Source organism: Tenrec ecaudatus, chromosome 10, assembly GCF_050624435.1.
Source record: "Tenrec ecaudatus isolate mTenEca1 chromosome 10, mTenEca1.hap1, whole genome shotgun sequence".
Lineage (NCBI taxonomy): Eukaryota > Metazoa > Chordata > Mammalia > Afrosoricida > Tenrecidae > Tenrec > Tenrec ecaudatus.
Genome location: NC_134539.1, coordinates 38030625 through 38058326, shown reverse-complemented (window position 1 = coordinate 38058326; position 27702 = coordinate 38030625). Strand labels below are relative to the sequence as shown.

At 42.5% G+C, this 27702-nt stretch overlaps 2 protein-coding genes across 6 annotated transcripts in view; one reads left to right on the top strand and one right to left on the bottom strand.

Moving 5' to 3' along the window:
- The window catches only part of INVS (inversin), a 144542-nt gene extending 123199 nt beyond the window's left edge, over window positions 1-21343 (bottom strand). The window contains exons 1-3 of one of the 5 annotated variants that reach the window (XM_075560223.1): window positions 21129-21343; window positions 18537-18665; window positions 5117-5283 (exon numbers count right to left, since the gene is read on the bottom strand). In XM_075560223.1, the coding sequence (XP_075416338.1) occupies window positions 5117-5283; window positions 18537-18642 (273 nt within the window). In that variant the 5' untranslated portion in view covers window positions 18643-18665; window positions 21129-21343. Of the gene's footprint in view, window positions 1-5116; window positions 5284-18536; window positions 18666-21128 lie in introns of those variants that run through there. The other 4 variants (XM_075560221.1, XM_075560222.1, XM_075560225.1 and 1 more) reach the window with 4 other exon arrangements.
- Window positions 21318-27702, top strand: part of ERP44 (endoplasmic reticulum protein 44) — an 82924-nt gene continuing 76539 nt past the window's right edge. The window contains exon 1 of the mRNA XM_075560232.1: window positions 21318-21752. Coding sequence (XP_075416347.1) covers window positions 21696-21752 — 57 coding nt within the window. The 5' untranslated portion in view covers window positions 21318-21695. The remainder of the gene's footprint in view (window positions 21753-27702) is intronic.

The following is a 27702-nucleotide window of genomic DNA, read 5'->3' as shown; positions in this document are numbered from 1 at the left end:
TGCAAAGTCCTCTAGGGGAAAGAGTCGGATGGACGTGGCTCTCAAGTCACACTCCTCTGAAGGATCAGATCTGGTCTATGCTGGCTGCTCTCAATGCCTTCCCCCAGTACAGGTGAGGGGGTTTCAAAAAGTTCCTGGAACAATTCCATTAACTTTTAATTCCATTTTCCCACAAACGTTTTAAAAACCATTCATATATTTTATTTAGGTTTTCTAGATGCGTTTGGCAGCTGGGTTAGTTCATAGTAAGCTGTCGGGTCCAGTCATGGGAGTCTCCTGGTTGCTCATTTTTCTGATTCCTTCATTTATGGCTTCAAACATTTCATGAGTAGCTACTTTAGAGTGTACTTTTAGTAATGGAAACAGCTGGGGAGATGTGCAGTCTCTGATGGATTTTGAAAGTCTAAATCTCTTGTTTGTTGTTTCTGCTGACTCTCACTCGTGGCAGGTTGCTTCTTTATGTGTCTGGTGAGCTTTCACTGAGATCATGTTTGGCTTATTTTAACATGGGAGAATCCTGGAAGTTAAAGGAGATGGTGTTTTCCCTAAAGAGCATTTGTGTTTGCTTCTGCTCAGAGGTGGGTGTGCTACCAACCTGGACATATTTGTGTTCCTAGCCTGAGTCTCAGTGCAACTTCCTCATTTTGATGGTTAGTGTCTTACATAATTTCCAATTATTCTTCAAGAATTATTTATTCTCCAATCTCAACTATGTAGACAGCTGTCCCTCCCCCACGAAGAATTTACTTCAGAGGCAGCACTGAAGCTGCAGCTTGAGGAGAGGGACATGTCTGATCAGAGCACATGGGAGCAAATGAAGGGGGAGAAAGAGAGAGTGGAGAACATCTGGCCCACCAAGCCCTGAGGATGATATTCCTGCTCAGAGCAGCCAATCCAAAAAAGAAGACCATATGGCTGGCCCCACAATGTGACACGATATCCCTCACTGACCCATAGCCTGACAGGGGACAACACTGGAGACACAGTGTGGGAATTGTGTCCAATCAGATCCCACCACACCGAGGCAAAACACTAATGGTGTGCAACAGAACAGCAAGGGGAACAGAGCAACAAAGTCCCCAGGGAACACCAAAAATAGACTTTGGGGCCAGGGCTTGGCACCCCAACAGACTCGACTGGAAAACATTCCTAAAGACCAACAAACAATGCTTGAACTAACTATAAGCTTTTCTTGCTTCTTGTTGTGCTGTGTTTGTTTTTTTATGTGTGTGTCATTGGCTTTTTGTTGTTGTTGTTCTGTTTTGTTGCCTGGTTTTGCTCTGTCTTGTTTTTGTGCATGTTATTGTCTCCACAGGACTGTCTAAATAACATAGGCTGGATGAACAATCCGGAGGAGAAAACAATGGGACGGGTAGTTCCGGAGGAACATGGAAGAGGGAGAGGGGGAAGGAAAGGAAGTGGGTGTTAACAAACCCAGGGACAAGGGAACAACAAGTGATCCAACTCGGTGGTGAGGAGGCTGTAGGAGGCCTGGTAGGGCGTGATCAAGGGTAATGTAACTGAGAAGAATTACTGTAACCCAAATGAGGCTGAGCATGATAGTGGGACAAACGGAAAGTAAAAGGATATAGAGGAAAGTGATAGGAGGCAAAGGGCACTTATAGTGGTCTAAATAAAGGCATGTACATATATAAATAAATATATATGAGGATGTGGAAATAGATTTATGTGCATATATTTATAGATTTAGTATTAAGGTAGCAGATGGGCATTAGGCCTCCTCACAAGAACACTTTGTTCTATTAAACTGGCATGCCACGATGCTCGCCTTCCTGATACGATCGCTGAAGACGAAGCTGTTGCATAAGCAAATGTGGTGACGAAAGCTGATGGAGGCCAACTATCAAAAGATATAGCATCTAGGGTCTTAAAGACTTGAAGGTAAACGAGCGGCCATCTAGCTCAGAAGCAACAAAGCCCACATGGAAGCACTCCAGCCTGTGTGATCATGAGGTGCCGAGGATCAGTTATCAGGCATCGAACAAAAATTCATATCATTGTGTGTTCGCCTCCCAGATATGATCGCTGAAGACAAATGGGTACATAAGCAAATGTGGAGAAGAAAGCTGATGATGTCCGGCTATCAAAAGATACAGCGTCTGGGGTCTTAAAGGCTTGAAGGTAAGCAAGCAGCCATCTAGTTCAGAAGGACCAAAGCCCACATGGAAAAAGCACACCAGATTGTGTGATCAATGAGGTGTTGAAGGGATGAGGTATGAGGCATCAAAGAACAAAAAAATCATAGCATTGTGAATGAGGGGGAGTGCAGAGTGGGGACCCAAAGCCTATCTGTAGGCAACTGGACAAACCCTTATGGAAGGGTTGTGGGGAGGAGAAGAGCCAGTCAGGGTGCAGTGTAGCCACGATGAAACACACAACTTTCCTCTAGTTCCTAAATGATTCCTCACCCCACCACTATCATGATCCTAATTCTACCTTACAAGTCTGGCTAGACCAGAGGATGAACACTGGTACAGATAGGAACTGGAAACACAGGGAATCCAGGACAGATGATCCCTTTAGGACCAGTGGTGAGGTTAGTGATACTGGGAGGGTGAAGGGAGGGTGGGGTTGAAAGGGAGAACTGATTACAGGGATCTACATATCGTGTCCTCCCTGGGGGACGGACAACAGAAAAGTGGGTGAAGGGAGACATTGGACGGTGTAAGATAAGACAAGTAATAATTTATAAATTATCAAGGGTTCATGACGGAGCGGGGAGTGGGAGGGAGGGGGGAAATGAGGAGCTGATATCAAGGGCTCAAGTAGAAAGCTAATGCTTTGAGAATGATGAGGGTTAACGAATGTATAGATGTGCTTTATACAATTGATGTATGTATGAATTGTGATAAGAGTTGTATGAGGCCCCAATAAAATGATTAAAAAATACTTCTAGACCCTTCTCTTCCTAGTGCTGCCTGGTCTATACAATCTCCAGTTTCAGAATAATACTCTCTTGTGTGAAACAGAACACTAAATATATTATCTACATTTGATCCAGAGTACTAAAACAATTATTACCACCTCTGTTTTGGAAATTCTACTAGTGTTAGTAAAGCCAAAGCATCAGTTGCTGCTCTGACAAACACAAAAACAAGCAAGGGAGTGGGTAGTGCGTAATTATCAGAAACTGGAAAGAACATACATTATTTAACTTTGGAAATCATATGTGTAAAATTGTAACATGTAATTCATAGTTCCATTTCATGTCCGATACTATACAACTATCATACACAAAAAACCCCATGGTAGACACAAAAAGCAAACAAAAAAGCACAATGTATCTTATAAAGACACTTACAGCTAACATTTCTGGTTGGACACACCTAGTCTCTCATTTTGTTCACATTCCATCTCTGCAATGATATCATACCGTTGGATCACCAAATGAAGACCTCATTTCCTCACCGCCCCACCATGTTCCACTTAATAGTGCATTAGGTTCCTCCATCTTACATTTTTGAAGTTGCATTTTAAACTTAAATGAAGTTTCACTTCAATGAATTACATGGAAAAATCTTAAGAGTAGCAGATTCTTTTTTGTTTTAATCGTAAATCATGTTTTATTTTGTATTTAAATCATTTTATTGGGAGCTCTTACAGATATCATAACATCCCATAGTTCAAATACATCAAGCATAGTTGTACAATTGATACTCATCAGTTTCAAAACATTTTCTTATTTCTTGAACTCTTTTATATCAGTTCCCCTTTATCTACTCCCTCCCCTCCCCTTCTCCCCAGAACCCATATTATCATTATTATATAAATATAAATAAAATCTATGTATATGTGTGTATATATAATATATATCACCTTATCTTATCCCATCCAATATATCCATTAGCCTGCAATTCTGTTATTCGCTCCCCTCAAATTCTTAATATTGGGACTATTCCCTTCTGAAAAATTTTTTTTCAAATGATAACAAGGTAAGTGGGGTTACATTTCCTGAGGGAGTAATTTGCACTAGTGACAAAGCCCAGGTGAGAGGTTATAAATACATTAGCAGTAGTTAAAAATGTGATTGAAAATGAGGGATGTTTTTAAATACATTATGATACTGAAAAGCAAATTCAAGAGAAATAACTGGAAATAACCTGACAGACCTAACAGATAAAAGCCTATAACTAGCATATTCAGTAGTATATATTAATGTCAGTCTCTTTTTATGCATTCAACTAATGAAAAGATATTTTTCTAACCCTTCAATTAACCAGCTATATCTGGTTCACATTTTTAAATAGTGTCGGCTATTTTTGTTCCAAAAGTATAGAAGACGAAAATTGCAAAAAGACAAAATACCAGCCATTGGAAATACCTTTTAGAGATCAAAATTTTATGGACGGAAAAATAATTCTTAGGCAAAGAAGTCTTTAAATAAATGCTGAAGCTTCTCCCCCCAACCCCCCACCCTCACCTTTTTGTTTTGATAGATTTAATCTTAAAAGTCCAAGCCTTTGCAGTGCCTTTAAAAAGGTAAAAATATTAATATAGGCAATATAATTTGAGTTTTTTTAAAAAATAGGGAAGACACATGTATAAAACAGGTTTCTGTGATGGCCCCTGATACCACACATGAAACTTCAAAAGTTTGTAGGAAAATTCCATTCTCTCTAAATTCCAGTTTCCAGAACCTTTTTGAAGCCCCCTCATATTTCAAGAGAATGCAACTTTTTATTGTAAAAGCAACATTCATTAAGAAAATCAAATTTAAATAGTAAAAAGAGGAAATCTTCATACATAGTTCTAAAATGTACACCCAACCACGAGGAACATTTTAGCGTATTTCTTTTGGGCCACTGTTTTACCCTATAGATAATGTAATTCACAATATAGCTTTAATCGTACTGCACATATAACTGACCCAATTTCCCCCACTTAATCAACTCCCTGATAGCAGCACACGGTGGGTGGACGCACCATTGGTTACTCTGGTTTCACTCTCAGTAGTTTACAGATCATTTTTAAGGAAACAGAAGAGTCGCGTATTCTTTGCTTCCTTTTATTTGTAGCCCTCTGCTGTACTGTTCCATTCATCAAATGGTAAATATAATACGAGAGGCTTATTTTTCAAGTTAAGTTGACTTCTCACCTTTTGAGCTGCAAGGTGGAGGGCCGTCCTTTGGCTGTGGTCAGTCTTGTTAACATCTGCGCCTGCCTTCAGGAGAGCGTCTGCACAATGCACTCTGTCAGCCAACACACAGTACATGAGCGGTGTCCTCCCAAACTGATCTTCTTTGTCTTTAAGAGTAGAGTCTCCTGTAAGAAACAGACAATGGCGTTTTACAGTGGTTGCTATTATGGAACTAGGGGGGCTACATACAGTCCCTGTTTACTTCCAAACACTGCTAAATACATGGAATGAATTTAGGGTGTGGTCAAGGCCATGTTTACTCCAGGGGAAGATTCTTTTTTGTCTCCTCTCCCTCCTGGTTGCTCTAGGTGTGCGTTGGCTTGGTCTTCAGTTTGGAACCATGAGTGAACGACTGGGTTGGGCTTTATAGTCCGTTTCAGAAACCCACAGGGCACTGACTGTGAGTCGGCAAGTGACTTGATGGCAGTGAGGTTGTGTTTTGTATGTATCCTGGTAATAAAACAAGAAAGATTATTGTTCTTAAAGTATGATTCAGAAATGGGAGTAGCAATTCCAGGAGGGTAGGGGAAGGGAAGGGGGAGAGAGGGGGGAAGAGGGATGACTAGCAGTGATGGCAGAATAAACCCCCTTGAGGTGGACGAATGCCAGGATAGGAGGTGAAGGGATAAAATGGGCAGTGTAAGATATATATGAATAATAATACCAATAAATAATATACTAATGGTTCATGGGGGTGGCAGGGTGGGTGAGGGAGGGGTAAAAAGAGGAGCTGATATCAAAGGGCTCAAGAAGAAAGATAATGTTTAGAAATTGTTGATGCCAACAATTGTACATGTACACATGATATAATGGGTGTATAGATTGTTATAATATATGTAAGAGTCCCCAATAAAGTAATCTATTAATAAAAAAGACAAAGGAATGTGCTTCAGGTTGTGTACAACTCCTGGAAGAGGCAGGGGCAGGGACAGTGAATTATTTAATGTGGTTCTTCTAGCCAAAGTCTCTAACTTCTGCAAAAATACCTTTACCTGCATGGGCCTGGTTGAAAAAAAAAAGGTGGGGGGGGGTTGGATTCACCTGTGAGTAATTGTTAATGGGATTCCCTAGAGCTGCATATAAAATGAGCCCTCTAAGAAGCAGGAGGAGAAAACTCATTACCAGCAAGAACCAGGAGTAGAGCATGTCCTCTGGACCCTGAGAACCCCATTCAGTGAACCTCTTGGATCCAAAAGCCAATTGTGACATCAGAGGATCAGCAGCAGAAACAAGAGCCAGCTCATGGAACAGAGTTACAGACTGCCCAGCCCATGGAGCAATTAAAGCTGAAAGCTTTTGTGCAGGAGGCTAGCTTGTGGAATAGGGGGTCTCTGGGCACTTAACTGGGGGAGTTGGGCTTGTTGACCCATGGAAGTGGACCTGAACGCCTTTGAGCTGAGGCTAAGAGCTGAGTGGCATTTATTACATATTCTTATGAACAACTCTATCCTGTAATGCAAATATTTCCCACTTGGATAGCAACCTGTTAATTTCCTTAACAAACCCTTGAATCATGACGATTACTTCTGTAGCTACTGCAATGGACACTAGAAACTGGATGTGAAAGCAGAGAACACTAGTTAAGACAACACGGCAGCTGTGTCTTGTTTTCAGAATCTCTCTTTTGAAGTTGGGAGCAAATTTTGCATTTGATTGAACATATTTCATGATTAAAAAATATATTGATCCACATTTTACAGAGATGGCACCGAAGGCAAGGAAGGAAGCCCCTGCTGCTCCTAAAATGAAAGCCAAAGTAAGGTGTTAAAAGCTAAGAAGGCCAAAAAAAAAAATCTAAGAAGACTGTGCTGAAAGGTGTCCAGAGCACACGCGCACGTACACACACATACACACACACACACACAATCTGAATGTCACCCATCTTCTAAGAAAGCAGACCGAATACCCTCGGAAGAGCGCTCCCAGGTGGAACAAGCTTGACCACTATGCCATCAAGTTCCCCTTGATCCCTGAGTCAAGCACCAGACTAAACAGTGAAGTAGCTCTATAACATTGACGTAGCCAAGGACAACACCTTGATCAGGCCTCATGGCAAGACGGAGGCTCCTGGCTTAGACTGGCTCCTGACTATGACACTTTAGATCAGTGGTTCTCAACCTTCCTAATGCCATGCGACCCTTTAATACAGTTCGTGTTGTGGTGACCCCCAACCATAAAATTATTTTCGTTGCTACTTCATCACTGTCATTTTGCTACTGTTATGAATAGTAATGTAACTATCTGATAAGCAGGATATATTTTCATTGTTACAAACTGAACATAATTAAAGCACAGTGATTAGTCACAAAACAATATGTAATCACATATTTTGAAATATGTGTTTTCCGATGATCTTAGGTGACCCCTGTGAAAGGGTCATTTGACCGCCCAAAAGGGTCGCGACCCACAGGTTGAGAACTGCTGCTATAGATGTTGCCAACAAAATCGGATCCTCTGAATTGAGTCCAGCTGGCTAATGCTAAATACTAACATTTTTCAAGACATACAATATATATATGTAGCTCTGGTAGAACCCTCTCACAAGGTTTCTGAGGGGTTCAACTGTGTTGAGTATTATTCTCGCCACAAGGCCTTCCCATAGGGGATGCAAAGCCTCCAGATAGTCTATCAGTGCTTGTCTCTCATGATAAAGGGCGCATTCTCTCCTGGCATCCTATTTGTGACGGTTAAACCAAGACAGTCATAACTAGTGTTCATAGGATGATAGAGTTCATGCTATGGTTTCCCTCCAAGAGTGGGACTCCTCCTTTGGAGTTAAGAGTACATCAGAGGAATTCAGGTATTGTGGTCACAAGGATCAGTGCTGAGACATGGGGGCAGTCATCAAGGGTGAACAGTCCTAACCAAAGACATGGAACTTCAGAGCAAGGACTATGCACTCCCCACAAAGCCGGCTATAACACACAGTGCCATTTTTGGAACACATTTTTATTGTGGTAAATACACAGGTACCCCAAACATTGGCCATTTAACCATCTTCACAGGCACAGCGCAGTGGCATTAAATTCCTCATGTTCCTACCAGAAGCTACTAGAAGAAGTGTTGTGCTTACTTTTCCTCCTCCCCTGAATTTCTTGTTGTGTAACCGACTCTTATAGTTCCCAAAGGAGAAGGTTTGATTGGCTAAGGCAGCCATCATCTAACATGCGGTGTTTATAAGGCAAAATTCAAGTACTGGAGGAAATTGAGAGCATATATCCCCTCTTTAAATTTAGAAAAAGCCCCCAGCTTCCAGTGGGGGCCCTTCTTCAGTTGCTTCCTTTTGAGGGGAGAAGGGGAGCAGCGTGGAACCCACGGGGTTCTGGACTTCCCAGCTCACAGAGAGTAGGCTGGGAGAGGTCTGCAAGTGCACCCATCACCTTATGCCCCTCTTTAGTTTCCTGAATCATGACATGGGAATAGTTCCTGTCCAGCCTCTACAAGGCCTTATCTTGACGATGAAGTGAGAAAACAATGGAATGATGAAAATGAGATGGCTTATTGTTTGGTAGTGTTTGATAAGCTGAAACATGGACAAATGTAGGGAGCCAATATTCACTGCATGGTGGTGCATTTTAATGTGCATTCCTGTCAGGCACAGTTAATATAGAAAGCAGCTGGCTAGCATGCTGGGTTGTTTAAGTGTTCTGGCAACTGCGGAGGAAGCCACTAATCCATGACCAATTGGTGCTTGCCGACCTGGAGCTGGCTTTCTGCACGTGCTCATTGTGAACACAGCTCAGAAAGCAGAACTAACCTCCAGACTGGAAAGCTATTGCTCTGCTGCAGTCAGTTATTTTCAGGCTAGTTGAAGCAGATGAGTCTCTATGGTCAATGGGCCAGTATGGGCAGAAAGCCAAGTCCCAAACACAGCAGGTGAGGAAATGACTGTCACTTGTAGGGAGCAAAAAGGAGTGTCAGTTGACAGCACCACACACTACCGACACCGGTAAATCTAGCATTCTCTACTTGCTTGTTCTAAAATGTCACCTTCACATGGTATCGAAAGTCCACTGATTTCATTGGCTTTCGCTCACTTCCTACCTCACCCTTCTTATAATGTCACAATCTTGGTAAGGCTTTTGTCATCATTCAAAATGATTGACTGATTGTCGTAGAGAGGCAGCACAGCAACAATAAAGAGGAGAGAGGCCCAAATGGCCCGGTGCGATGCGGTGAATTATTTAATATGGCTCCTGCTTACTCCCAGCAAATGACCTTCATTTTCCTGATGGGTCTGGATAAGAAGGTAGAGGATGATACTGATTGGATTCTAGGATTCAGTGGTGAGCAATCACAGGATGAATTGTGATTGCCACCCTGCTGGGTATTAGATGAGCCACCTCAGAAGCAGTTGGGAGGATGTCACTACTACAAGGGAGAAGAGAGAGAAATGGAGTAACAACATTTGGGCCCCCAAGGTCCCTGAGCAGTGAACCTCCTTGATCCAGGAGGCAGCCTTGACACCAGGGGAGCAGTAGCAACAGAACCAGGAGCCAGAGCATGAGGTGGAGCAGTGGACTTCTCAGCCCACACAGCAAGCGAGCTGAGTGCTCTGGGACAGCAGGCTGACTTGTGGAGAGGGGTGCGATTGGGCACTTAATTGGGTGACTTGAGTTTGCTAATCCACAGAGCCAGAGCTGAGTGCCTTTGGGCTTACAGCTATGAAGAAATGGCATGTCCTTTGCATATTTATTGACAGCCCTAAAAAAGCTTTGTAACTTTGCATGAACAGGGCAGAGGCCAGGCCGAGTGGCTGAGGGAGAAGCCAGAGAGAGGCTTGCTGCAGGCATGGCAGAGAAGAAACTATCCTGATTGAACAACTTGCATGTCCTAAGCAGTTCTCACTTAAATGGTAACCTGCTAATCGACCTAGTAAGTCCCATAAGTACGAGCAAAGAACCCAACTGAAAAGTTGAGAGTGAGTTTTGCCAGTTATTTGCCATGTGACTAAACATTTTGGTATCTCAGTAATTTAATGCACAAAATGAGACTAATGCTGGTCATATTAAATTTTGAGGGCACTTGAGATTTTATAAAATATTTTAAAATTATATTTCCTGCAGCTATCTTAAACTGGCATTGATGCTGTTTATTATTTTGAAGCTATCATAGGTGTTAGATCAGATACTAAATCTTGATGTTATAATTATATCATAAAAAGTATTGCAGAGGGGAGGAGACGAGCCAGTCAGGGTACAGTGTAGCAACGATGAAACATACAACTTTCCTCTAATTCCTAAATGCTTCCTCCTCCCCCCCTACTATCATCATCCCAATTCTACCTTACAAATCTGGCTAGACCAGAGGATGTACACTGGTAAAGATAGGAACTGGAAACACAGGGAATCCAGGACAGATGATCCCTTCAGGATCAGTGCTGAGAGTAGTAATACCAGGAGGGTGGAGTGAGGGTGGGGAGGAAAGGAGGAACCGATTACAAGGATCTACCTCTGACCTCCTCCCTGGGGGACGGACAACAGAAAGGGGGGTGAAGGGAGACATCGGACAGTGTAAGATATGACAAAATAATAATTTTTAAATTATCAAGGGTTCATAAGGGAGGAGGGTGCGGGGAGGGAGGGGGAAAAATGAGGAGCTGATGCCAGGGACTTAAGTGGAGAGCAAATATTTTGAGCATGATCAGGCCAATGAATGTACAAATGTGCTGTACACAATGGATGTATGCATGGATTAGGATAAGAGTTGTATGAGCCCCTAATACAATGATTAAAAATAAATAAATAAAAATATTGCAGATACATTGTTATACCTTGTTTTTAAGGTTTTGTGATCATCGCATTTCAGTATAATTGGTTTTTATATATTTAGGCTCTTAAAAATATTTTTTCCTGAGTTCTATAAATTTTACCAGACTGCCCCAAAGTGACCCATATCATGAAAAAGCATATTCACAGACTCACCCAGTTCTTTCTATTTATCCAGACATAGGAATGTGCAGGTATATACAGGAGTGTCACTAACCTTTTAGCTCAGTGGTTAAAAGCATGGGTTGTGGAGTCAGCCTTCCTGGGCTCAATCTCAGTGCTGCCACTGATTACACAAGTGAAACGATCTTATTTTGTTTGCCTCAGTTTCCTCATGTATAAAATGAACTTAATAAGAGTTCCCAAAGCATGTCATACTGTTTCATAATTAAATTAAATGAAAGTGTTATAAAAACCCATAAAACAATTGCTGGCACCTGACAGATCAGCTTCGTCATTGGTAGCTAATTTAATCATCACTAGTATGAATGCTTACGCACATGAAGGTGGCCTGAAATCGGGCTATCGCCCTGCCGCTTTTGTGGGTCCTTGCTACACCTCACTGCTGTGTTTGGGGGATGTTGTAAGCAAGGAGTAGAAAGGAGTCAGGTGTACACTTGCTCAGAACATGGAAAGTTCAATAAAAGTTGGAGTAGGATCAGAGCAGTGTTGTCTGGGCACTGCTGCAAACAGCTTCAAACACTGCTACCAGTTATATCCATCTACTTACAAATTTTTATACACTGTGCACGTTCACAGGTTAATTTGTTTGCTTTTCATAAAGGAAGCAGTATTATTCTTTGTGGTATTTAGGCTTTTTCATTTTGAGACATTTCTGAAATTAGTTAGGCTTTGTTCTGTCGTATTTGTCTGATTTGATAGAGCAGTAGCAGCAAGATAAAACTATTATCCAATGAATGTCAGGAGCTCTGGTGGTACAGTGATTACATGCTGGGCTGTGATGCTCATGGTCAGCCGTTCGGAATCACCGGCAGCTCCTCGGGAGAAAGACAGGGTTTTCTACTCCTGTAAACAGTGAGTCTTGGAAGGCCACGATGAATCAGTGTTAACGCAAAGGCAGTGAGTTTATTGTTTGGTATGTTTGCGTTGAAGCATTGTGGTAAGCACTAGGCTGCCAACCTCCAGGCTGGTGTTTCAAACTCCTCACTCACTCTTTGGGAGACAAGATAAGGATGGCTGTCTGCTCCCATAAACATTTACAGACTTGGAAACCCCAGGAGCAGTTCTGCTTTTTCCTACAGGGTGATGGTGAGGGGGACCACTGGGATGGCAGGGTTGGACTTTTGGATTATATACCAAGTGGCATGCTTGTCAGCTTACAGATGTCATCTTAATTCTCATGCAGTGAAGTATGATAATCTCTATATAAAGTTGGTAGAAAATGGCATTAAAAGATAATGGATTTTTCCTATAGATTTTTCTAAGCTTCCTCCTACAGTTAATAAAAATACAGAAGCAAAATAGAAAATCCATGTTTATATGATTCTAAAATTCACATCTATACCACACTGTGCACTATTAAGATGGACCTCTTGCATCTGTTACCAATTATATCTCTGGCTTTCATTCAAATTACTTGAATTTGATGTTAAAAGAAAAACTTACATATTTTTAAAATGATAATCATAGCATGAAACTTCTTTTTCACATGGTTATGTGTCAGGCCTCCTAACTGTGCCCAAATCTATCTGAATTCGGAAAGCAGTGGGCTGTGTTAGAACACTGATCCATTGTGCTAGGTTAAACACTAAGAATTGCTACTAAAATAATGGCTCATTCTGGCGAAGCCTTTTCACTCTGCCTGCAGGACAATGGGCAGCATGGACAGGGTTCGATTTAATTAGTTGTGTATGTAGAAAGAGACACTCATCTGTTTCCATGGAATCAAACATATCACTGACATACTTCACCATGGAAACAGTGGCGGGAAAATGGAAATGATAAAATGAATGGATTCACTAAGTAGTTGGTAAGCCAAGATTCAAGAAAAAAGTCATCTGTAGTACTATGTCACGAGTTGAGGCAAGAAAATGGCATATATTTGGGATAAGCAAACATTTCTCACAGGAAAGAATGCTTTAATCACTTTGGAATGTTAGATGCATGGCCATATTATAGCATGGCTATGAAAGGATTGGGAAGCACCAGAGACAGAAGGGGTCACTATCAGTGCGTGTGAGACATAATAGCACACTGTTTAAAAGAGGAGCAGCTCTATTCTGGTTTCACATCATGTTTTGTTGTTAAAAATTTTTTTCTCGTTGTGAACATTAAATTATATGCAGTCCTCAAATTTAGAGAAAGTGTATTGGTTAATTTGAATGACTGATTCTACCATGAGTTATTTCTAAGACACAACATGCTTTGCCTTTTCTTTCCTTTCAAGTTTATATTTTTCTTCTAAATAATGGAGAATTCATTTTATAAGGTACCTTTTTGGGTAAAGCATTCTGACTGAAAAAAAAAAAATCGCCCCACCCTAAGAATTTAGTTCTAATTTGTCTCTCAGCCCAACATAATCAACTCAATTCACATGTAAGTCTCCATTCTCACTAAAACTAGACTCAGAAGGAAAGATATACTTTTGAGAGAAAGATTATAAAATGTATTATTTTTTTACCAAATAATTTTACATGTGCTAACTATATACCAAATATGATATATACAACATTTTGCTGGATTTTACAAATACAAAGATGAATTAAAGAGACCCAGTCTACACTCATGAAGATTAATATCTTATTAGAGGAGCTATTCAAGAATAATCATACACATAAACACACAGCTTCAAGCTGAGAAGTTCTTTTTTTTGAATTTCTATGAAGGAACTGTGCGGTGGCCCCATGTCACCAAGTAACACACATCACTGAGACTGGAGAGTCCCAGAGCTGCACTCTGAAGAAATGACTAAAACTGAGCCCTGGAGGATGAGTAAGAGTTAGTCAGACATAACACAGGGAGAACAGCATTGTAGGCAAAAATCCTGGAGTGGACAAGAACTTGGCAGGTTTAAGAAAATGAAAGAAAACAAGTTTTTCAGAAAGAGGGTTAAAAGTGAGGTTGGAGAGGAAAAGACAAACAGGTAGCCTTTAAATTTTTATTATTCTAAGTGCAATTGGAAGCAATTAACGATTCTTGAGCAGGGAAGTGACAAAATTGTGTGTATATAAATATATATATGTTGTTTTGTTCTTTTCTTAAGAGAGCATGAGACATTTAGCAAAACAGATCGTATTCTGGGTCATAAAGCAATTTCAGTAAACTTTTAAAGAGAGAAGCCAGGCAGACAATGTTCTGTGACTACAGTGCAATTAAAGTAAAGATCAATAACACCACCAAAGCTTTAAAAAAAATGCTCCTGGGCTTAAAAATTAAGAAATAGAGCCCTAAATAACCCCTGAGCCAAAGAAACACCAGGAAGGAAAGGAGAAAATGTTTTTAACTGAATTAAGATAAAAACTCTATTTACATTGATAAAATGCAGCTCAAACAGTTATTTCATAGAAGTCTAGATCTTGAAGTACTGACCTAGAAAAGAAAGTTAAAATGAATGCCCTATCCGTCCAGCTCTGGAAGTTAAAAACAAAACCAAATTAAAAAAAAACAACAAGACAAATACAAAGGACACAGAAGAAATGCAATATTAAGAGCATAATACAAGACAAATATAAAGCAGAAGGAATAAAAAGAGTCAAAAGTAAGATGAATCACGAAAAAATCTAATAAATACAAAATATCTTAAAAGGGTCAGAAACTATTACAAGTCATTTAATGCTACAAATACAAAAAATAACAAAGAAGAAACAAAAATCCTGAAGTCCTAGAGTCATTGAAAAAACTGACTAAGCAATAAAAAACCTTTGCATAAGAGATCTTGATAAAAGGAAAACTAAATAGATTCCATTAAAACTCCACCCACTGCCATCAAGTTGATTCTGTCAGTAGACACATGAAACATGCAGCAAAATACCACTGAAATTCAATACGAGAATGCGTATTCAATGAGTGAAGCTATAGCAACTGGATATCTATATGAAAAACATTAATTTGGCTTCTATTTCATATTATATCCGAATAAGTGTGAAAGGTGAAAAATTAGTTTCTAGTTGTAAACAAACTGTTCTCATGACCTTGCAATAGACAAAGTTTTTTAAAATAATTTTATTGGAAGCTCTTACAGATATAATATTCCATAGTTCAATCACATCAAGCAGTATTGTACAACTGTTACCACAATCGGTTTCAAAACATTTTTTTTCTTCTTGAACTCCTTGATATCAGCTCCCCTTTATGCCCTCCCTCCCCCACCCTCCCCACAGGAACCCTTATTTATCTATTTCGCTCACCCCATCCAATATATCCATTCACATACAATTCTGTTGTTTGCTCCCCTCAAGTTGGGCTGTACAGTCACCAGTGCTGTCAGCTCCGATTCCCCTCCTCTCCTCTCACTTCCTGTTCCCTCCGGGAACCGTTACTCCTGTTACTGTTTCTGAAGGGTTAGCTAGACAAAGATTTTTAAGTAGAAAACAAAAATAGTAATCATGTAAGACAAAATATCTTGCAATTATTAAAATAAATTATTAGTTACTATCTCACATCTATTGCTGTCAGGTTGATTGTGATACCCAGGGCCCTTATAGGATGGATACCAGTCCCATAGGGTTTCTGAAACTGTAAATCTTTGTGGAAGCAGACAACTTATTATTTTTTTCCATACAGCCGCTGGTGGGTTCAAACTGTCAACCGAATCAGAAACCACTCTGCCACCAGGACTACTTTCTATTGTTTTATACACCAACCACACACAAAAGGTTTGTGGGAAATGAAGTAAAAAAGATAATGGGATTTTCCTACAGGCTTTTTGAAGCCCTACAATGTGTGCATAATGCTGTCTTGTTATGTACTACCGAGTCCACGTTTGACTCAGAGGGATGTGTGCTGGGCTGCGATCTGCATGGTTGACAGTTTGAAACCACCAGTGGCTCCTCTGGAAAAGGCTGGGCTTTCTGCTCCAGGAAACCGTTTCAGTCTTGGAAACCCACGGGGGGGTCACTATGAGTCAGCTGGGACTCAGTGGCAGTCAATTTGCTTTTGGTGGTTTGGGCGGGTGTGGCACAGTGGGGTAAAGAGTCAAGGTCGCTCCCAACAGAGGCACATGGGTACTGTACAATCTTAATAATTTTCCTATAAATCCAAAACCATTCTAAAATTATTTATGTATATACACATAGGTATATTCCTCAAGAGCAATGAGTACCTAAGTATACCAGAAAACATAGAAAAGAATGTTCATAGTAGCTTTATGTATAATAGCAAAAAACGATAAACAATCAATGGAGAACAGAGAAATGGGCTGGGTATATTCACACCCTGAGGAACTACTGAACCAGAAAGCCTTATACAAATGTCAGCATATCACATGACTCTATTTACAAGGAGATCAAGAACTGATTAAAAGCAAACCCTTGATGACAGAAGTCAAAATAAGAGGGTTTCTATGAGGGGTGCACACACCCATGTGCCTGTGAATGTGCATGTGTGAATGTACATGTGTGTGTAGCAGCCTGTGTCTAATCAGGAGATAGTAGGCTAAGCAAGAGATGCTTAAATATAAAAAAATTATTAACTCTACTAAAGCACAGCCATGAGATATTAAAAAAAAAATCTGCCTGGTGTTCTAAGACCGAGAGCAAGTATTCAGGAAGGACAAACATGGAAGGGATTCAGACCACACACGGGAAGGGTAAGGTTCAGCTCACCAAATAGCAGAAAAGGTTCCTGGATTGGTCAGGGCAGAGCCAACCTACAGTTGCTGGGCAGGCATTAGGCCATCCTCCAGATGCAGCGGAGGTCGGAGAGGACAGGTGACCAGCAACTGGGAGTGGGAGTCGGGATGCCGCTGTGTGCATGCCTTCAGAGTGAGCAGGGGCTGCCAGATCCCTGAGAGCCTCTGCTCTGTGCTCTTGGCTGGGGCAGTGCTCAATCACATACCCCCCCCCCCACCACCACATTCCATCTCATCGGAGAGCTGCAAGACAGCCTCTTCTTCTGGTGAAATTCCTCTAACACTGTGTACTGAGAAAGGTTAGCATCGTGTTCTTTTTAAACAAATACTTTAAGGAATTCTGTTTATCCCAGAGCACACACTGCAAAGTGCATTCAGAGTTGATAGGCAATATATTAAAATTAACACAGTATGTTGGAGGTTGGGGAGGAGTCTTCATGGTAAAGGTGAATGAAGGACCTTTCTGGAGTGTTGGGAATACGCTATATCTAGATCTGACTCTCTATACACGCTGGTGCATATAAATATAAAAATGCACCAAGCTTCTGTGTGTATTTATAAATGTAAAGGGCCACACAAAGCCAGCCAACAGCGAAGGAAGAAGAATGAGGCAGGTGGACCTGTCCTACCAGACATTAGTAAGCAATTTTGTTTTAGGAATACAGACATCTTGGTATCGAAAAGCAAACTCAAAGTCCCTGCCATCAAGTCAATTCTGATTCATAGTGCCCCAAAATGACAAAGCAGAACTACCCCTGTGAGTTTCCTGGACTGTAAACCTTTATGAGAGTAGAAAGTTTCATCTTTCTCTCATGGAGCAGCTGGTGGTTTTGAAATTCAGACCTTGCGTTTAGCAGCCCCCAAAGTAATCCACTCCTCTGCACCTTAGTATAGTAGACCATTAACTCAATGAAAGAAAATAGAGAAATTAGAAACAGGCCCAGGTATGTATGGATAGTTGATTTATGAATGTAGGCTTCTTTCCGATACTCTTTTATATGTTTAATGCATTTCGATTAAAACTGTTTAGAAGATAATAAAATCCCAAACCAAACCATTTGCCCTTGAGTTGATTCTGCCTCATGGGCGTGTGCATCAGAGCAGGACTGCGTTCCACAGGGTTGTGAGTAGTTGACTTTCCCCCAGATATATATTGCCAGGCCTTTCTTCAGAAGCACCTGTGGGTGGGCTCAAACAGCTAACCTTCTGGTTAGCAGTCATGCATTTAATGGGCTATGCCACTCAGGAACTCACTTAAAACTATAAAGCACCAGCAATGTAATGCTCTCCGATCTTCCTTGAAGATAATGTGATGAAAGAACATCCAGAAATTCACTCTATTATTTTAGTTTCATTGGTTTGTTTGGGACTCCTTTAGGCTTCCTATGTCTCTACCACCTATTCTCCATCTCTGTTATTAGGATGATAAATCCACTCCCTTAGCATGTCCAGGTTCACTGCAAAATACATAGCTATTCCTCAGTGAGTTTCCACCTAATTCTAATTCATAGTTTTGAATTGCAGAACTTAATTTCTTTCCTGTCCAAGTCTTGGCACAAAAGACAAATGACACCATGTTTTCATTACAATGCAGAAAGAAGTACATTGCAAATTAAAATGAACAGACTTCCTTAGGGAAAGAATTATTTAAAACCTTTCTGTATGTAAGGAGGCTGCTTACCGAGAGAGGTACAGTGCTGGGCTGCTAAACACAAGGTCAGCAGTTGAAAACCACCAGCTTCTCTGTGGGAGCACAATGAGAAGATGTGCAGCCTTGGAAAGCTGCTGTGAGTTAGCTTACCTGTGATGAGCCTGTGAAGGGCACCCCTGTCTCCATTAACAGCAGCAGCATGAACTTGCGATGCTAATGAAGAGCCAGTAAACAGCAAGTTCTCAGACCTGTTCATGTCTTCTCAGTAACTGGAGCAACCTGAAATAATTCAAACAATGAGTACAGACAGCAGATACTTTCTGCAACCTGGCTGTCAGATGTTAACACTGTTGACAAACGGGGTTGTTATAGGAAATACCTGAGTAGTACTCCAAAATTGATAGTCCTAGTCCTAGTTGATAGAATGTGGCAAACGAGGTAACTTTTTGTACAAGGGACTCAGGTGTCAAATGAGAGTGCTAGATGCTTCTAAGACCCATTTCAAGGACTCTGAGAAAATACACTTCACATTGAATACTGGGCACAGGCTCAACAGCTGCAGTGAGTCCTAATGCAGGTAATTTGATTCCACATAACACTCAACCTTAGATTTGATCCTGGGGAATAGAGGTGACAATGACTTAGCACAAAAAGGGCACGGTGTTTACAAGTCAAAACCAAATTACTCAGATTTAATTTAATTCCAATGAAAGGTGGAATTTTTAATTGTTCTCTTCTTGAGTCCACCCGGGAAATCTCTATCTATCTTGAGACTTTAGGGGCATATTTGGAACACCCTATCATTAGGAATAACCATGCTTCATTAAGAAGAATTTTGTGCTGACTAGTAGGCTAATATGGTTTGCTGGAATCTTCTAGAAATGTAGTGGTCGTATGAGAAAATAGTGAGCTAGCTCCCTGTCAATGGGAATGTTTAAGTAGAAGTTGGATTATGTAACAACTTCAGCAGGAAGAATTCAAACATCTGACCTGGAGGAGAGAGTACCAGTTGTATTAATGATCTTAAACACCGCCCCCAAATCCAAGGTGCTCTATCACAAGTTCTACACTTGAATGCCTACAAGGGCATTGGAGGTACAAGGATAAGGGATGTTGGGAGTCAAACTCACCCTTACAAATTGGAGCACACATACCTATCTAAAGAGCTATTTATCAGCTCTTGGCTAATTGCTATCACGAGGGAATTCTCCAAAAGCCTGTCACTCTAATCAGTCACCCTAAAATCTCCTGAGGATCTGGAAAAGTTTTGTAAGCTAACTCCATCAGAACTGAGGAGCCCATGCTTGTGCTATCACTGACAAAGACTGGTCCCCTTTCTATATGCGAGAAAGGTATTTTCTTAATTGTGGCAATGGCCAGCTCTTCATGTCTGTTTTGCTGACAAGTTGTGTTAACATGTTGGCAGAAAATGTGGAGGAAGAGGGGGGTGTTAGAACAATTTCTGTCATGTTCTCAACATACAGAAACATCACTCTTATATACAGGGTTATATTAAAGTCCCTTGAAAGAAGCTACAAAATGGAGAAGTTGAAACATCATTGTAGTTAGGTAAACTGCCAGACTTTTCTGTTAGCCCTTAGTGCTTTAACCACTGTGCCATCGGGGCTCCTCCTGCAGGCCAATATATTAAAAATGAAGAGAGTGACTATGTCCAATCACTCAACAAGTGGAGTGCCACTAGTGGGCTGGATACTGTTTGCATGCAAAGACCTGTCATTTTAGACCAGGGTTTTAAGGAATTAGTTTCATACCCTTTGAAAAACATAAAAAGATATTTCAAAACTGATTGTGGTGATGACTGTACAACTCTTGCTGATGTGATTGAACTATTGAACAGTATGATATGTGATATGCCACATCAAAAACTGTTGAAAAAAATAATACACCTCAGCAATATGTGGGTTTTTTACCTCGAAATACTCAGCACAGTAACAAGGTAGATAACTGGTGCTCAGTGTTTGTGGAACCAAAGGTCATGGGCTGAGTGCTAAGTCCACAGTGTTAACTACAAAGTGTGTTAATTACAAAGTGGCATAAAATCGAAGGTATCACCACGAGGGTATAAAACAAGCCAGGATATAAATGTTCTAATAATTCTAACTTTACACAACGAGTGGAGCTGGAGTCACATGCAAAGGGTAATTCTGAGTAGGACTAAATTGGTGGGGAAATTCTCAAATGGTAACATTTGCATTGGCGGCAAGCGAGAAGGCAAAGGAGGGAGGCAGTAGAGAAAGTCCCAGAAGCGAAAGTGCCTCCAGCCAGGCTTGTTAGCCCTAACGGTGTGGCTACCACGAGGGACCCGGGGGCCCAGGTGTTTGTAGTTGAGGTTGGAGAGCTATCCTGGGGCCAGATGGTTAAGCTCCTCCAAGGCTCGCAGCGGAATTCAGTAATTATCCCTTAGGAGTGACCCAGTCTCTGTGTTAAGTCACTCTCGCGTTGGGGTTTCCAGTTGACAACGTGATTTCCCATCCTTACGGATCGGCTCTTTAAACGAGCCCACCGAGGTAATTAGGTACTCGTGACATGGATGCCCGAGTGGTGGCCGCGGCTTTATAAGGCAGGAGTTAGCGCAGAAGCAAGAGGTAGCAGGCGAAGGAGGGCAGTGGTGGAGGCTGAGGCTACAAGCTAAACCAGGAGGGCCGTGAGTCTTGAGGTAGAGAGAGGCCAGGGCGGTGCAGACCGACCCGAGCCTCCCCAGCCAGACCCCCTCCTACTCACCCTCACCTCCTCCCTGACGTCCCGGGGGGCGGCTCCAGGGGGTACGATCCCCACCAGGCCGCACCTCCCGCCAGGCCAGGAAAACTACACGCGGTTCGGACCGACCCCACGGCGCTGGAGCTAGCTGAGCCCCTCAGACGGCCCACAGAGGCATTCACGCGTGCAGCCTTCTGGGAATTGTAGTTCCCATCCTTTGTAACGCCGGGGGCCCACCCGCCTCCAGCCCTGGCTATCCCACAAAGCACCGCGCGCCGAGGCCTTGGCGGAGAGCCTGCTGGGAAAGGGAGTTCGGGATGCCTTGCTACCTGCCCGGTGAGAGGGGAGCAGGACTACATTTCCCGTCGTGTTCCGAAGGGGGCAGGACTCGGAAGTGAGGGGGTGGGGACCTCGCTGGAAGTTGTCCCGGGTGTTCGCTGCTGGAGCTCCGGGTCGAGAGGACGAGCTGCCGCTGCCGGGAGGATCCTCCGCTGCTGCTGGCTCCCGGAGCCCCAGCCCAGTCCCAACCCAACCCAACCCAGCCCCAGCCACCACCACCTGTCCCTGCTGCGGACCCCAACGCGAACTACCATGAAAGCTGCCGTCTTCCTCCCCTTACCCGACCTCAGATGTTCCCTGCTGCTCCTGGTGAGTGAGGGAGTGACAGACCTTTGAAAGACCCGCAGACGGTCGGTCTCCCGCCCTCGTCCGGGGAGGTGGGTGGGGGAACCGTACCTCACCTACTCCTGTTGTCTTAACTTTTTCTCCGTTGGCGGGGAGACCACCCTGCCCCTCCGCATCTATCTGTTCGATCCTCCAGCTCGGAATCCTCGAGGCCAGTGAAGCCAAGATTGAGGATTGGAATCTGTAGACGGTAGAATTAGCTTCACGGGAGGAATTCTTGGAAAGGCTACGGCGGCGGGGCTCCTCCTACCCCCTCCGAGTTTGGAAGTTGTTTCTGCCTGGAGAATTCCGGGACTCGGTGGTGGCCCGAGTCGAAAGGACGTGGGGGTGGGGTGGGAGGGGCGGTAGCTTGGGGGGGGGGGGCGCGGAGAAACCTGTTCCTATCCACCTCTTCCGTATGGGAAGGGTGTGAAGTCGGCAGGTGCTGGGGTCGTGTGTTTCTCCAGTCTTGAAGCGATGCCCAGGTTGGCAGAACCCTCTGTTGTGGCTTGATTCAATTGGTTGGGAACCCGGAACTGGAGACTAGTTTGATGTCCACTTGGGAAATCTGGATGTGAATGGTGGAGGGTGTGACTCCCTGGCAAAGTCAGCTCAAAGCCTCTCTCACATCTTGTGTGCTCTACCCCAGCGTCATTGAAGGTTCTTGACTACGCAGAGCTACTGATGGAAGAGCTGTCTTAGGCTCGTCTCAGTTCTTCTTTCCCTCACCTGCCCGGCTACACCCGATTTCATATTCTTTGCTCAGTCCCATTTCCTCCAGAGTATATCTTGAGTGTACAACCTCAGTGATCCAGGTTTCCTTCTGTTCAAATTGAGACAAAAGTGGAGGACTAATCTCATAGGGGAAAATGACATAATCTTGAGGGGGTTGTTATTCCAATACAGTGTTTGAAGACGCTTGAAATGCAATAACTTTTTAGAGTCAAATTTGAGATGAACATGAATGATTATTAAGTTACCACTTTGAATGTAGGAAACATAATTAAGTGACCCACAGAAAGTCCATTGCTGACTACCAGCAGAAGTGGGACAAGAAAATGGGTCTCTCGCCTTGCAGTACTTATTCTACTGTACCACAGTTTTTAATGTCTTTGAAATAGGGTTTATTTCCCCTACCTTTTTTCCCCTTTGTTTTAATGTATTTTGAAGGCCATATTCAAAAGCATGCAGCACTTGGCCCTTTTCAGAGAAAAAGCATAAGAAAGTACATGGGGTGTTAAAAACTTTTGAGAACACAAAGTTTTATTTAATTGATAGAATGTTTTATTGCTATTAAAAAATAAATATACAGCACAGAGGAGCCCTAATGTCATAGTAGTTATGCATTAGGCTGCTAATCATCAGGTCAGCAGTTTGAAACTACCAGCTGCTCTGGGAGAGAGATGAAACTTTCTACTCTCCTGAAGAGTTAGTTACCGGAAATCCACGAAGGAACTTCTACCTGTAAGAATCCTTATGAATTAGAATTTACTCGATGACAGTGAGTTTTGTATAGCATTGCAATCCTTTCTGGATCAATATATGTTTCTTTTTGATGATAGTAATTACAGTAAAAACACTTTTATGTGTATACTTCAATGACATTGGTTACATGCGTCAAGATGTGCCACCTTTCTGAACCAATCAGTAACCCAAACTCACAGCTCATCCCCTGTTTCTCATCTGTTCTTTCGAGTTGCTGCTATCCATTAGATGATTCTTTCCTTATTCATGTAATAGCTTTGATTATGCATTGTCTGCCAGGGATTACTTTTCCGTTACTGAAAATTAGAGAGAGTGCAAATGTTTTAAGACATTGCAAAGAAAAGTTGAACTACTGACTGGAAAACCCCATCAGGTATGCTTTCTTGTGATGGGATTTGGTTGCAGAACTAACTTGAAGGAGAAAGGCTTTACTTTGAAAATAACTCATGCTTTTTTTTAAATGAAAAACATCAAATTCTGATAAGTATAAAGAAAAAAACATTTCTAATTTATGATCTATTTGAACTTTCTAAGCAACTGTAGAGGCATAGACGTTGCAGCAAATACCTGTAAAGATTAATGGTCTAGAAAATAAAGCCCCAGAAGAGGTCTAATAAACCAGAATTACAAGTCATGCTAGATTCAATTTGAGTATAGTGTTGACCAAGGTAATTTTATTAATCATATGTTAGTTAGCAGATATGTATGAAACATCTGTCTTGTCTAATCACACCGTTGGTTACATAACTGGTAATTCTGCTTGCTCAGTTGCAGCCGCCTAGTAAGGTCTTGTTCATGCTCCCCAAAGTGGTGTCTCATTGCTCCCTCCAGCTTCCCTCTCAGGCTTCTAGTTTTTCCCTGCCCACATACAGCTGCAGAACATCTTGGTTCCCACTTAGCCTAGTGGATACTGTTTTCTTTAACAGTTCTAAAAAATTAATATGTTCTCTTTCTTTAGCACCTCCCCCCCACTCAGCCTTAAAGAACTAGACCTATTCAGATGTAGTCACATTTGCAAGGAAACAACTAGGTAAATATATGCAGGGGCTTCACATAGTTCACTGAAAGAGTCCAATAATTTAATTTAATTTTTAAAATTCTTTTTATTGAGCTAGAATTAGCACCATACAATTCAGTAGTTCAGTAGGTTGTACCAACATCATCACTACAATCAACTTTGGAACATATTCTTCTTGTGCTCATGATGTTTCCACTATCTTTTAACTCTCTATTTCTACTATTTGAAGTCCACTCATATAATCCTAAACTTCTCCTTTGTGCAACTTTTTATTTACCTTATTTTTTTTAAACACAAACACTTTTCCTGGCGCTCGGAATAGACATGCTCCTTACTTTATAAACTGAATTACAATACCGGGTAGCTGTATCACACATATATAGTTTATCCAACCCATTGTTGTTTCTATTCCTTTGCTATAATACAGTTCTGCAAGGACGTTTTAAAAAGCGTCTGGTTGATTCTGACTCATGGAGACACCTGTGTGTCAGAACTGTGCTCCATGAGCTTGTCAATGGCTGGTGTTTGCCAGCCCATCTTTCTGAGGTATCTCTGAATGGACCTGGACCGCCTTGTGCAGCCAAAGTCTGCACCACTTGTACCCCCCTTGGACTGACTCTCCTCTGCAAAAGAATGTTGCTGTTAGGTGCCATCAAGTTGATGGAGACTCAGGTGACCGTGGAACTGCTCCCTGTTTTTGTTTTTGGATTTTGTCTGTGTTCTTTACCAAAACAGGTCAAGTCCAATAGAGCTGATGGGTGGGATGGAACTACCAACCTTTTCGTTAATTTAACCATTTGCATCACTCAACTCTTTTGCAAAGAACAGCCTTGGACATGTATATTTTTGTGCTTTTGCTAATGTATCTTTGAGATAGATTCCCATAAGTGAAATTGCTGAGATAAAATGTGAATGCATATGTAACATGTTAGATATTGCCAAATTCTTTTTGATACAGATTGTGTCCTTTTCATAGTGTCTTCAACAATGTAACAATGTCTCTGTAGCCTTGTTAACATAGAGGTGAGCAAATCCTGGTGTTTTGTCAGTTTGATAGTGGGAAATAGCCTGGGGGGGGGCCGATATTTTAGTTTGCATCTTTCTGTTTGTGTGGTTTTTTCCTTTACCTTTATCCATTTGCGTTATTACTTTTTCTATGGACTCTGTTCCTGTTTCTGGCCTATTTCTCTATATGACAGTTGGTCTTCATAGCTATTTTCTCCTATCCCAGCTGATTCTAAAGTGAAAGGCACTGGAACATACTATATTACCCCTCTGAATTTAGTAATTTATCTTATTGATTAAAACTTTTAAAAGTCTTGGAGACAATGTCTAATTGTCAAAGTTATTGAAAACTTAACAGTAAGCCATGATTTGTAATAGTTTTGTGGTAGGTCAACCTTTAGAGGCACAATTAAGGAACCCTGGTGCAGGTATGTGGGGCTCCTAACAGAAGGCTGGAGCAGAGTATGTAGATTATGGGTATGTAATTTCCAATCTCACAGGAAGTGTCATGGGATGATGTTGGACAGAAACAGTGAGATAAAGAACGAGGAAAAGTCTTTTAAGACCTGGGAGAAATATATACCCTGTCTGTCAATGAAAGGAACAGTTGTCAACAAGCATGGTTTTGGCTTTTGATGGCCTGATAGTGTTTAGGGAGGCACCCAAGTATACCAGTTAAAATTGGGAGCTAGGAGCTTGACTATTAGTTTGTAAGGTCCCTTAGGACGAGTCCCTGTAGTTTTCCAGAGTCAAACGTGTGCAGGACTGAATGCCCTCTCCCATAGGAAGGATGTGCCTTGGGGTATGAGGCGCTGTATTTGGGCTCTGTGGTAAAATCCCTTTTGATGACTGTCTTTTAAAATGACACTTTAAGCAAAAATGTTTTTACTAAGAGCATCTCACTCGAGCTCTTAAAATTACCAGGGAAAAGAAAACCGGTTTGAGAGCCTATGTTTCTTTGCCCTAGGTTGTTAGAAGGATTCCCAGGCCAGAGCCTCATCTTCCGGTGGGTAAATCTGTCATTTAATGTGCATCTGAGCACTTGAAAATGGCGGATTAGATGAGCTCATGAAAACAGCGCGTCATTTTTTACATGCGAAAAATCACTCTGCTGAGAAATTCGTTCCGACTTCCAAATGGAAAGAAAGTACAATTTCGTGACAGTACAGATCGCAACCGTCTCTAGAGGAAATGTCAGACGCGTAATTTCGTGGCCCTTTGGACACGCTTTTCTCTCGGTGGCGGCGTGCTGCGGAAGGACGTGCCCTGGGGTGCAGGCGCGCAGCCCCTGCCCGTGTCTCTCGGGTGCCCCCCGGGCCGCGTGGCCGGGAATGAAGACCACCGCGCGCCCCCTTTCCGGCCTGGCGTGTCCATGTCGCCCGGCCTGCCCGTGCTGACGTGGAGGCCCGCTCCCGCAGACCCCCCGGCGGCCCCCCATTCCGGAGGCAGCCTCCCCTTCCGGCAGGGTCCTTCGCCGGGCTGCACACCCTCCTGCCGGCCGGAAGAACGCGCGTGTTCCGCCGGAAGCAGCCTCGCCTGGACGGCCGGCGCCGAGCGGGCAGGGGCGGCCGGACGCGGACGCGCGCTCCGCCATCTTGTCCGGCTGGCTGCCGCCTGGGCCGCGGGGCCGCTCGCTCGCCGGCTCGCTCTCGCGGGCAGCCTGCGTGTCGCGTGGCCAGATGCGCCCACGTTCCCGGGCCTGGGGGGCCTGGCGCGTCCACCGCCGGCCGCCTGCCTCCCGGGGGGCTGCCCGTGCGGCCAGTGGTCAGCCCGGCCGCCCCTCGCCGCGCCCCTCGCCGCCCATGGGCGTCCGCGCCGACCTCGCCGCCCCTTGGGCCCGCACTTGAACAGGCCCACCGTGAACGCACCCCGTTTCAATTGCTTTTTAAATGTACACATATGCTTAATATGGAATGTTGTAAGAGCCCCCAATAAAATGATTTTTAAAAAAAGTGATTTCAGTCGTCCTCACTTTTCAGTAAGCAAGATTGTGTCGTTTGTCCATCTAGGATTGTTGAATCTTACTCCAATCCTGACCCTGCATTCTTCCTTTTTTCCTTAAATGATTTTTTTTATTTTGGTCTTCTTAACATTGATTATACCATAAAGTGTTTTTCAATATTAATGAACATTCTTAGAAAAATGCCATAGCAAAATGCATACAAAAAACATGGGGAGCATATGTCTATTTATGTTCTGCCTCATTTCTTTGGGGTATATGTCCAGCCAGAGTTGTTCCTGGGTTGTAGGGTATTGTATCCCCAGTCTTTGTATTTTTTTAAAAGAACCTTTTACTGGGGGCGCTTACAGGCCTTATAACAATCCATACATAATTGTATCAAGCATGTTTGTACATATGTTGCCATCATTTTAAAAATCAACTTTTTGGGGGCTCGAACAATTCTTATCGCAATCCATACATCCATC